The sequence below is a fragment of the Phodopus roborovskii genome, unplaced genomic scaffold (genome assembly GCF_943737965.1).
Source record: "Phodopus roborovskii unplaced genomic scaffold, PHOROB, whole genome shotgun sequence".
NCBI classification, from domain to species: domain Eukaryota; kingdom Metazoa; phylum Chordata; class Mammalia; order Rodentia; family Cricetidae; genus Phodopus; species Phodopus roborovskii.
The window spans coordinates 1,794,594-1,806,712 of record NW_026126469.1 but is presented as its reverse complement, the minus strand read 5'-3'; the positions used below and the strand labels follow the sequence as shown (position 1 = coordinate 1,806,712).

General features: G+C 47.0%; 1 protein-coding gene across 1 annotated transcript; it reads right to left on the bottom strand.

Moving 5' to 3' along the window:
* Positions 1 to 852: 852 nt before the first annotated feature.
* LOC127227039 (uncharacterized) lies at positions 853 to 11,389 on the bottom strand. The gene is made up of 6 exons (XM_051191271.1): positions 11,372 to 11,389; positions 10,302 to 10,416; positions 3,623 to 3,870; positions 2,650 to 3,500; positions 1,357 to 1,499; positions 853 to 1,148 (listed from the first exon to the last, which is right to left on the bottom strand). Exons 1-6 carry the CDS (start codon positions 11,387 to 11,389, stop codon positions 853 to 855), a joined length of 1,671 nt encoding a protein of 556 aa, XP_051047228.1.
* Between the last annotated feature and the right edge of the window lie 730 nt (positions 11,390 to 12,119).

The window sequence follows — 12,119 nt, the reverse complement described above, 5'->3', positions numbered from 1 at the left end:
AATGTCCAAATCCGTTTCATCATAGTCCCAATCTGGAGCCTTAGCTGTCTCCTTTTCAGTCAATATATGGATATAGTCAATAATTGGGGGCCCAAGGCTGCTTGTTTGGCTGCTTCATCAGCCAGGCGATTTCCTTTTGCCTCTAGGCTTTCCCCCCTTTTGATGTTCAGGGCAATTCATTATGCTCAATTCCTTGGGAAGGAACAGGGCCTTTAATAATGCCAAGATTTCATTTTTATTTCTAATTTCTTTGCCTTCTGATGTTAAAAGGCCCCTTCTCTGATAAATTTCCCCATGGACATGGGCAGTGGCAAAGGCATGTCGGCTATCAGTGTATACATTAAGCTTCTTACCTGCTGCCATCTGGAGAGCCTGAGTCAGAGCAATGAGTTCGACTTGCTGAGCAGAGGTACCTCCTGGGAGTGCAGTGGCCCATATGACCTTTGTAGCATCTGTCACAACAGCCCCTGCCCGTCTCTCACCATTTAGCAGCTGCCATCCGTGAACCAGGTGTAGTCCGTATCCTTCAAGGGGCTGATCGGTCAGGTCAGGCCGCGTCACATGCATCTATGCAAGAATCTGCTGACAGTCATGGGATGCTGGTCCCTCCGGCAGCGGTAGCAAGGTGGCTGGGTTCAGGGTTACTATTGGCCCGAACTGGACCCTGTCTACAACCAGGAGCAGGGATTGATAGTGAGTTAGACGGGCATTAGATAGCCATCTATCTGGTGGCTGATGGATGAGGGACTCAACTGTGTGTGGCGCCAGTATGATCATTGGCTGTCCCAGAGTCAGTTTGGTGGCATCCTTGATTAGGATGGCAATCGCCACCACCATTCGGAGACATGGGGGTCATCCTGATGCAACTGGGTCTAATTTCTTGGAAAAGTAGGCAATGGGCCATCTCCAGGGTCCTAACTTTTGGGTTAAGGCTCCTTTTGCATAGCCCTGTTTTTCATCAACAAAGAGTTCAAAAGGCTTGGTGACATCTGGCAAGCCCAGGGCTGGTGAGGACAGCAGGGCCCGCTTGATAGCATCAAAAGCCTGCTGTTGTTCCTCAGTCCAGTCAAAAGGTGTGTCTTGTTTGGTTAGCAGGTAAAGGGGGGGCGCTATCTCTGCGAACCCCAGAATCCAGAGTCTACAGAAGCCTGCAGTCCCAAAAAAATTCCCTAAGCTGACATTGGTTTTTGGGGATGAGTATGCGAGATATGGTTTCTTTGCAGGCAGGTGTCAACCATCTTTGCCCATCCATTAGCTTGTATCCCAAATAGATGACTTCCTGTCTGCATATTTGGGCCTTTTTGGCAGAGGCTCAGTACCCCAGGTTCCATAGTGTTCGTAATAGGGCCTCAGTACCTGCTTTACAGTCCTGCTTAGTGGTGGCCGCAAGGAGGAGGTCATCCACATACTGTAGTAGGATCAGAGATGGATGCCTGATCCAGAAGTCTGCCAGGTCTTGGTGAAGGGCCTCATCAAAGAGAGTGGGGCTATTTTTGAACCTCTGGGGTAGGTGTGTACAAGTCAATTGCCCTGAAATGCCCAGTTCTGGATCTTTCCATTCAAAGGCAAATAAGGACTAACTCTGAGGGCTCAGCCTTGGGCAAAAGAAAGTACCCTTTAGGTCCAGAACAGTGTACCAGGGATGAGTAGGAAGCAGAGTGCTTAGTAGGTTATAGGGATTTGGTACTGTGGGGTGAATGTCCTCCACTCGCTTATTGACTTCCCTAAGATCTTGGACTGGCCTGTAATCTCCGGTTCCTGGTTTCTTTACAGGCAGAAGTGGAGTATTCCATGGGGATCGGCAAGGGATCAGGATCCCCTGGTCTAATAGTCTCGTAATGTGGGGCTTGATTCCTTGATATGCCTCATTTGACATGGGATACTGCTTAATAGAGATAGGGGTGGCTGTTGCCTTCAGGGGTATTATTAGGGGTGACTGTTGTATGGCCAGTCCCATGCCTCCTGTTTCTGCCCAGGCCAGGGGGTATTGTTTTAACCATAAGTCCATTCCTTCCTGCTGCTCAGGAGGCTTTTCAAAAAGTCTATATTCATTTTCCAATTGCAAAGTCAATATTTGAAGTAGATCTAAGCCCAGTAATGGATATGGACAGTCCTGTACATGCAAAAAAGGAATGTGAGACTTTACCTGATGCGAAGTGAACTTTTCTCTCCGTGATCCACCGATATTGTTTTCCTCTGGTGGCCCTTTGTACCCAAGCTGTTTTGGTTCTTGTGGCCCGTCCGTTTCAGTGAGAACCGAATGTTGGGCTCCAGTGTCTACTAGGAAGGTGACTGGCTGTCCCCCAACTCTTAAGGTTAGTCTGGGCTGGGGGGGGGGCCTCCTGGCCCTGACCACCCTAGTCTTCATCTAGGGCTAGAAGCTGAGTTGGTCTTTGGGGTCCGTCCCCATGCCTCTGATTTCTAGGTCTCTTAGGGCAATCTTTGACCCAATGGCCTTTTACTTTTCAGTAGGCATATTGGCCTCGATCTACCTAGGGCTTCCTTTCTTCTCCCTTCCTTTCCTGACTTCCTGCATTATGATTATTCTGAGTGGCCAGGATTTTGCTTAATTCTCTCCGGTTCCTACGATCTCTCTCTTTCTCTCTCTCCTCTAGCTCCTTCTTTAATTTGTCCTCTCTTTCCTCCTACAATTTTCTGAGTCCTTCTTTTTTCTCTTCAGGTGTCTCTCTCTTATTAAAGTTTTTTTCTGATTCCTTTGCAAGATCCTGCAGGCTATAATCTTGTAAATTATCTAGTCTCTGCAACTTAATCCTAATATCTGGAGCCGACTGCCAAATGAAAGCCATAGAAACATTTCCCCTTTGCTCATTACTATCAGGATCAAAGGGTGTATACATATGGTAGGCTTCCTTTAGCCTCTCCAAAAATGCAGTCAGAGTTTCCTCCAGTCCCTGGGTTACCTGAGCCAAATTATTGGAGCAGTGTCCCGCACCGCGGAGGCCGGCTATGAGTAACAGGCGATAAAGATGTAGGTGTCCCCTACCTGCAGCGATGTTAAAGTCCCAATCGGGACGATTTAGGGGAAAAACTTCCTCAATTTCATTAGGCAACTGAGTGGATCTCCTGTTGTCCCCCAAGACATTCTTCCAGGCTTCCAGGAAGACACGTTGTTTTTCTTCCGAGGTGCAAAAGCTGTTGGCAATCATTCCAAGTGAGTTGATTAGGTTGGATTCAATTAGGTTAGAGAGAGCTACAGGGTCTTTGGAGAAGGAGGGGTTGTTAGATTTCCAATTATAAAGGTCGGACGCCGAGAAAGGCCAGTATTGAAATTGGCCTCCTTGTCCAGCAGTCTGGCGCAAGGGAAAGGTTTGGGAGGATACTTCCATGGCTGGCTCCCTTCGGCCACAGAGTCTGCCGGCTACTGGGGAGTCCGCAGCAGTCTCTTCTTGTCTGTTGTCCAGGGCAGGAGTGGTACTGTCTGGTTTGTCCGGATCCCTTTGCTGGTCGTCGCCACCACCTTCAGTGCCCTGGCTAGGGGGCTGATATGTTGGAGTGGTACAGAAGAAGGCAAAGGGGGAGCAGTGGGCCCCTGTGAAGGTGGGGCCACATCAGTCTTGGGGAGAGATTTAGAAGGGGGTTTGGGGGTGACAAAGGGAGACACCCAAGGGGGTGGGTCAGAGGCCATATCTTCCCAGGTGACAATATAAGCCACCTGGTCAGGATGTCGGTGGGGTTCAGTGTCGAAGACTCGTTCCTTCACCTGCAAGATAATACCAAGGTCAAAGGTCCCATCCTGGGTCCAGCCAACATTAAATGTCGGCCACTTGGAAGCGCACAGGTTTTGCCATCTCTTTTTCTTCAAGTCAACTGACTTGTTTTGCGCTCGGCCCTGGACTTTGCTCCAGTGATCTAGGGTCAGACTCAAAGGGGTAGGTAGTTACAGTTTGTCCCATGTCTTTTTCAAAATAAAGAAGCAAATAGACAAGACAGACAGAACACACAGACAGGCGGCACCAAGACGTGCAGCGCGACTTCAGTGTAAAACTGAAACCAGATACTGAGCTGGAGGCACTGAAGGCTTTAAGCCCCCTGTCCCCAACAAAACAAAGAATCCATTGGACTCATTGCGGGCCCCGAAAAATAGGGTGCCCCAAATCCCTGGGATGTCTCCCAGGGTGGCGGTGGGGGGGGGAGGGGAGGAGTCTGAGCCTGTCAGCTCCTTCTCAAGCCACCTACCAGAACGAAATGGCATACGGAGGACATGAACAGAGCACACAGAACAAGGAGTCAAATGCTGGCCAGCTTACCTCCCGGTGGGCACAGTATCAGTCTCCGGGGAGGGGTCTCCAATCTCGGTGGGACCTCCAATGAAAGACCCCAAGAGTTCGGAGTCTGTCATGGAGAGGCCCTTGCCCCAAGAGATGAGACCAGACAACTGGATGCAAGCACAAGAGGCTATTTATTGCTCACACAGGTACCTGTGGATGCTTCAGTCTTTCGGGAGACTAAGTGTGGCATGGTTAAAACATATGCAGTTTATGTAGGGTTGGGGTGGCAAGGAGGAGGCTTACCGAAGCAGAAGCATGGTTACAGGGATTTCATTTGTCCATCTAAATACAGAGATTGTAGTTAACCAAGGACAGAGTTGTTTATTCGGGTTGGGCACAAAGAATACAAAGAATTCAGTTATGACTATCTCAGCATCCCGAATACTGTCCTGCTGACCTTGCTTTGGTCCAAGCTGCAGACCACAGATATCTGGTTGGCGTCAGATGAGAGCAACACCTGGTTCCCTCCTGTACTTTCCCATAACTTGACCTTCGCAAGTTGGCAAAAGCAGTTCAAACAGGCAATATGCATAGTGGGGGTCTTTCATTAGTATCTAAGACTGGCAGAGTGCATCACCCCTGTATGCATGGCAAGCAGTACCCTGGCTCTTTATGCAGGCACAAAAGTTCCCCCCTTAAGAGACAAGCTCCGCCTACTACCCCTCTCTGCTCTCTCTTCCCGCTGTTCCTCTGAAGAGGCAGGCAGGTCTTTTCTTCTCTCTCTCCCTTCCCTTCCCCAACTCCCTTCTCTACTCCCAATAAAACTTTCCACAGAAGCTCAGTGAGCATGGTGTGTTTGTCCCTTGCCTGCCACGGAGCTTCCCACCAAGGTCCCCTTTGCTCCATATCATACCACTGGTCCTGTGAGAGACTCTCCTTCAGTTGGCACTTCCTCCTGCCCACTGCCAGTCTAAGGTGCACCAGGACCCTGAAATCTCCAACCCAGTCACTTTTCCAACTAAGGACTACTGAAATGCCACCTCTAACACCAGCTTGTCTAGTAAGCCCCTTCCTCTCTACCTCTGGCCATGCTCTCATGAGTGAGGATTTGTCTTGTGACTGAATGTGGTTTTTACCTTTTGACTTCTTTTTAAATCCCCAGGGCTGGGCATCCACATGTCTTTTGGGCTCAGGGTCCCTTGGTCCCCTTTCTGTGTAACGATGTAGAGCAGCACGCACATACCCACTCCCCACAGCCCATGCCTCAGTTCACACTGCTTTTCTGAGACACTGGAGTACAGCCTCTGGACCCTATCTTTACTTAGCTCACGGAAAATGTGCCTACCCCAGTACCTGCCCCCTCAGATGACATGACTGCTTATCCCATCCTGACATTTTACTGGACATTTACAACATTCTGCCAGTGATTCAGTAGTTGGAAATGTGTGCCCTATACCCCACATTGCCTGTTCTTTCTCCCTGTTCTCTTTCCTTGTCTGTCTGCCCCTTGTTCCCAGCATGTGATCTAGCAACACTGAGTCACTCCCTCTCTCTTTCTCTCTCTCTCCTTTCTCACTTTCTTTCCCCTCTCTCCCCGGAGGACCCAGACCCTCACTCAGCCCCCTGCTTCGGCAGCCACGACAGGCTGTAGAAAAGACCCAGCAAGACATAGGCCTATGACTCAGCAACATGTGCTGAGCTCCCAACCTTGCCCTAATCACTAGGAAACAACCAGCTAACCAGAAGTTAGCTAGAGGGCTCTGGATGTGCTTTGCTGATAACAGGAATGAAGAGTTTAACAACTGCCCTGGGATGGCCTCTAGGCTTAGCAACCTTTCTGCAGCTGCAGCTGACCAATCAACTTAGGACAGGTTGCCCACACCTGGAGGTGCACCAATCCTGAGACTGTTGCTGTGCAACTAGTGAACCCCCAGATACTCCCCTTGCTCTACCCCAATGCTACTCTGGGTCCCTCTTGTTTCACCTGCTATGTAGGACAGATGGAGGACCCGAGTTAATTCCAGTTAACTCGGTAATTATAAAGATTCTTTGCTTTTGCATCTGATCTGGTCTCTTGGTGGTTTTGAGGGTTCAGAGTCTGGGCACAACATCCCTTCTATTTCCTTACTCCCTTCTCTTCCCCCAGTAAAACTTGAACACAAGGTAGGTCTGCATTGTGTGCTTGCCCCTCACCTAGTGCGTGGCTTCCTGCCAAGGTCCTCTCTTGTCATAAGTAACAGTGTACATTTGAAACTCTTAGGCCAATGGCCTTGGTAGTTGGGGAGAGGAGTCCCACAACCAAGGAAAGGGGAACCCACCCTTCGTAGGCAGTATATGGGGAAACATGGGTTTGATTGACAGAAGTACTTATGTGGAGTCCATTAGAATTGTGAGAAGTAAATCCAAGTTGACTTCCTGAAGCTTACAAGAATTTGTTTGTTTTTAAGATAGTATTTCTGTGTAGCCCTGGTTGCCCTACTTCCTCTGTAAACCAGGCTAGCCACAAACTCACAGAGATCCACCTGCCTCTGCCCTCCCCCCTATGCTAGGATTAAAGGTATGTACTACCACTGCCCAGCAAGAATTTTTTAAGTTTACCAAAAGAGAGAAAAGTTTTAGATAAATTAGTATCACCACTGGTTGAAATCTGCATTGTAGATAAAACAGATTCGTAGTCATAATCATTTATCATGAGATACAAGTGGGTGATTACTGAAAGCATTTACAAAGCAAGTTCCTTTTAAATAAAGAAATAGTAAAAAGTTATATTGACAACTGTCTTGTGCATCTATTTTGTTGCTTTTGTTGTTTGTTTTGTTTTGTTTTTGACAGGATTTCTCTGTGTAGCCCTGGCTTGGCTGTCCTGGAACTTACTCTGTAGTCCAAACTGGCCTTGAACTCAGAGTTCTGCCTACCTCTGCCCCTCTAAGTGCTGGGATTAAAGACATTCACCACCACTGCCCAGTTTGTGAGTTTGACTTTTTCATAGTGAAGTCTGCCAGGTGAACTGTCTGTATTTGCCTTTCTCAACAGACCTTGTAGATCTAGAAAAGTGAGGCCTGGAACCTGATATTACCTATGAAATAAATTAACAAGGTAGCTTCAGACTTGGGGAAGGAGCTGGTTTTCTTGTTGCTGTTAATGTAAAGTTAAAGTTAACTATCAGTATCAAAGATCTGTTAAGGACAAATTATAGCAGAAAGTATAATCCAAATGACCTATGTGTCAAGTTAAATGACAGAGACTTACCTACTTACTATATAGCTCCCATGGTGGGAGCAGAAGTAGTCAGTCTTTGGCTGCCAGACCCAGAAAGTCTGAGAAATTATCCTGTGGAGAAGGAACCTGGGAAAACTGACCTGCTGTGGCAGGGCAGAGCAGGGGAAGTCAACCCAACAGTGTTCACCATGTGGACAGAGCCCTGGCAGTGGGGCGAGGCATAGTACAGTTCAGGTAGACTCATTGTGCCCCATCCACCTTCTTTGGAAACCTTAGGGTTGCCACTAGGATCTGGTATTTCTCTCATGGGAAGCTTTTTCATTACACACCATATTCCTCAGATCTCTGAAGAGTTTGAGGACTATTATCTATTAAGTATTTCGCCAGCCCTTAGGGTCAGTCTACAGGGACCCTGAGGAAGGGAGGGAGAATGAGGGGGCAAGGGATGCAAGAGATAGAGACAAGACAGTATTCTGATCAATTTCATTTAATGAATATAACCACAGGGTTTAAGTAGTGGAGAAATGAGGGCATGGGCCAGAAGGAGGATGTGAGGAAGGCAGAATATCCTTACATGCAGGATGTAGGTGTTCTGCTATTAAGATAAGTTGCTATACGATAAACTCTTTCAGGGTCAGCTTGTGCCATATGCTTAACAGGAGAACAGTCATAGGATAATGGAAAATTACCAGTATGTTAGTATCTAAGAGAGTAGTAGGAAAGATGGCTGTTAAGATGCTAACTTTGCCCTGGGGTTCCCCACAAAGTATACCTTAAACAAGCTTTACTTGTTTTAGTTACTTGTTTTAGGATTAACCTTTAAAATATATCTAAGAATATACAAGACTTGGATCATGCTGAGGCAGTGCTAGAGAACTTGCCTGGATAGTGATGATGAGGAAAGCTAGCAGGCTGACAAACCCAGCTACTACCCAAGCCCAGAAACAGGGGTATGAGTTGGCTTACCCCCGTATCCACCAAATCTATGAACTGTTGGAGCATGTGAGGGGGACAAACCTACAGATCCAAAACAGCAGGATCTCCGTGAAATGGGACAGCAATAGGGTGTGTGTGTGTGTGTGTGTGACGCCTAACTCGACCAGCAAGGAAACACGACCACGACTCTTCTTCAAGCAGTTTATTCAGGAACCTTGTACATCAGCTTCTACCTCCCCCAACCCCTGCAAGCCCTTAAATATGCGCTCACTGCCCAATCAGCTCATGCCACCTGGTGATCCCAGATAGGCCACAGAAGGAGGAAGCCCACCAGATCCATCAAGCACTTCCAAATAAGGCTTATTTACAGCTAAGCTCGGACTACCTGGCATCTAGCCAGGCTCCACCTTGGGGCTGTGGCTTCCCACAGTTCCCCCTTTTTTGTTTAAAAAGCAACAGGCAAGGGTAGAGGTCTGATCTCTGATGAACAAGGGACATTGTAATGGCCCCACGCCCAGTTATCAGCCAAGCTGGTGCCACACCTGTCCGGTATCTTTTCTCAGAGATGGGATTACGATACCAACCCATATGCAATCAGACTTGCCCTCCATGAAGCTGCTAGAAGCTGGCCTCAAGTGCAGTACTACGTCTTGCATCCTGAGCGTGATGACTGCTTAGCTTTTAAGCACAGTTAACCAAGCCTGAGATGATTGCCCTGCCTCCAGGGCTGCGAAGGCTTGTGCAATCATGGCATTACTTCTCTGCTGTGTAACCCTCATCCTGCAGATACACCATTAAGCAATGAGACTGACTAGGATAAGCATCCCTGTAGTGAGGTAGTCCTTCTGTAGCACTGACCACGCCCATCGCTCCACCCCCCAATGGGCGTGGTCAGTGCTACAGAAGGATAATGGCCTGTTGGGCATAGAATTGCCCCCACCTTGACCACTGATTTGGACATGCAGTCCTATGTGCTTGCAGGAGACAAATATAAAAGACTGCTTGACCTTGCCAAGTCAGGGTAAGACAGCCATTCTATTTCCCTGCTGTTGTTGTGGTCTGTCAAGTTCTCTTGGCCTTAGCCAAATCTGGGTGTACCAACGTCGCTGTGAGACCTAGGATGACTGTTCAGGTGGCTTGCTGTTTCTGTCCTTGCTTCACCTTTTGGAAGTTGTCCATCCGCATTTCCTGTCTACTCTAGTATTGTTATTTTCCTTCTCAGGTCTTGATGAGGTTGAAGATTAAACTATCACAACTATTATTCTCTCTTCCTAGTTAGATATATTAGGTACTAGACTTACGTTTTCCAGCTTAGGACAACTCTATTGTAAACTCCATTATGCCCTCACCCTGGGACTAGATATGTAGGTCATTTTGTTCTCGATTTTCCTTTTCTTAGAGCACACTTGTTATTCACTGTTTTGTATATAGTTTTGTATTAAGCCTAAATCTTTTCTTTAGACTAAAAGGGGAATTGTAGTGAGGTAGTCCTTCTGTAGCACTGACCACGCCCATTGGGGGTGGAGCGATGGGCGGAGGTGACCTGAGGAAGGAGGTCGGAGGGGGCGAGGAAGGCGCTCTCTTTCTGGCATGACTCGGACAGGAGAGGATCGGGTTGAATTTCCTGGTGTTCATCTGTCTAGGTTGTAAGTTATTTCTCCCTGAATAAACATCTATTCGGCCTATTTGTTTATCCTGATCCTTATTTACCGCATTACATCCCTCCCAGGGCAAAACTAACATTTCCCTCTACAGGACTAATATCCTTATCTAAAGGCAAAAAAAAGGTAAATTTAAACTTAAATTGCTACTAAATAATCTGGGAAAAACTTGGGCAGAATGCCTAATTGGCATGGGTTTAGGAAACACTGACAGGATCCCCCATCGTGGATATGCTTCCATCTTGTTGACCAGTACCATCAACATGATCGTCAGCATCAGATGCATCACTCTGCTTATGTGCCTTGCCATCTTCAGAGGCAGGAACTCTCCTGGTCAGTCTTTCAGGAATCCACAGAGGGTCTGACTGATCCTGTGGATAAACACAAACAGACCCTCTTGCCCATGATAACACAGGGTCAGGACCCTTCCATAGTCCAGAAATGACATCTTTCCATTTTACAAATCCCTTATCAGTGGGGAGGACACTGTGATGGTGATCAGCAGCTGAACGCCCATCCACATCCAATTGAAAAAAATTAAGAGTCAGTGCCACAGACCTTTCAGTGGGCGACAGGTCTGCGGGGAGACCAAGACTCGGATGAACAGGTCAGGAGTAGCTTCGGATTGACAGACAGACACAAACACACTCGAGGAGGTTTGCAACTGCAGCGATTTTTACTTCAGAGCATCAGATTTTTATGCAGAAAGTTCAAGGAACAGATCTTTGGCCACAGTTTAAAACTTACAGACATACTATAGAAATGTCAGCAATTATTTTGGAGCATGAGATTGTAAATACATCTCATGTTTATTTTGGCCTGCTTGTGGTCAGTTTACCAGGGATTTGATTTACTGAGTTTAGAGAATAATCATTGTCTCTCGTCAGTAAACTTTTAACAGCATTGATAAGAACTCTTGTACTGTTTTATTGATTTAGGGACCCTAAAATCTCAGTAGTAAATCCCACAACAGCTTTGCTGTGGGTGGGCTAATTAGGCAGGGTCATCTTGTGGGCAAATTTCTATAGCTTTAGGTATGTTAATTTATTAGGCCTTGGGCTGACACCTGAAGTCTTCACTGGCGCCCTGGGATTTGTAGTTGATTGCTGGTCTGTATCTCTTTCTGTTCCTGAAACTATATCTAAGTGTTTTCTGGGCTTCTCTGAATTAACAATGGAGCTACAGGCCAAAGCACCCATGATCAAAAACATTAAAGCTATCATAGCACAATATATACCTAGCACCCGTTCCAGACCTTCAGTCGAGCAATCACCTGCAGGGTCCTGAACCACTTTTCCCCAGGAGGCGTAACCACGTGGTGCGAACCTCTGGACAGGTAGCCATTGAGATTTCTCTCAGCCATTGCTACACTGTCTCCACTGGGGCTGGTGTGGCAAGTCAGTAGAGCTAGAGTTATTCTCTCTTTGGGGGCTAAGAGTCAGTAGAGCTAGAGATATTCTCTCTTTGGGGTTGCAGCCTTGGCCTATTCCCCATTTTTGTTTTATTAAGCATTCCTTCAAAGTTAGGTGAGCTCATTCAACAATGCCTTGACCTTGTGGGTTGTAGGGAAGACCATGTCTCAAATCTATCTGCATTTGCTTGCAAAATGCAGAGAAAGATGCAGCAGTATATGCTGGTCTGTTATCAGTCTTTAATTGCTGCGGCATACCCCATGCAGCCCAAGCTTCTAAGCAGTGGGTAATTACATTTTTTGCCTTTTCTCCATGTATCACTCCTGAGCATGTATCCACAGAGACATGCACATACCTTAATGTGCCAAATTCAGCGATATGACTAACATCCATCTGCCATATTCTAAGAGGGGCCAATCCTTTGGGATTAACCTCCCAAGTAGGCAGATATAAATACACTACACAATTTTTACAAGCTTTAACTATATCGTGAACGGCTGCACAGGATATCCCAAAGCGATGCTGCAAGGTCTTCGAATTAACATGAAATTGAGAATGAAATTGCTGAGCTCTATCAATTGGGAGAGAGGCAAATATAAAATGCATCCAGGTACACTTATCCACTAATTCATTTTTCTCACTAATTGGTCCAGGCAATCCAG

Excerpts from the sequence above, each read along its gene's own strand:
- LOC127227039 (XM_051191271.1), bottom strand. Across the intron at positions 3,501-3,622 it reads CCTCTGACCCACCCCCTTGG|CCCCCTAGCCAGGGCACTGA; the intron begins GTGTCTCCCTTT and ends CCAACATATCAG. Across the intron at positions 1,149-1,356 it reads TAAGCAGGACTGTAAAGCAG|GCTTCTGTAGACTCTGGATT; the intron begins GTACTGAGGCCC and ends TTGGGACTGCAG.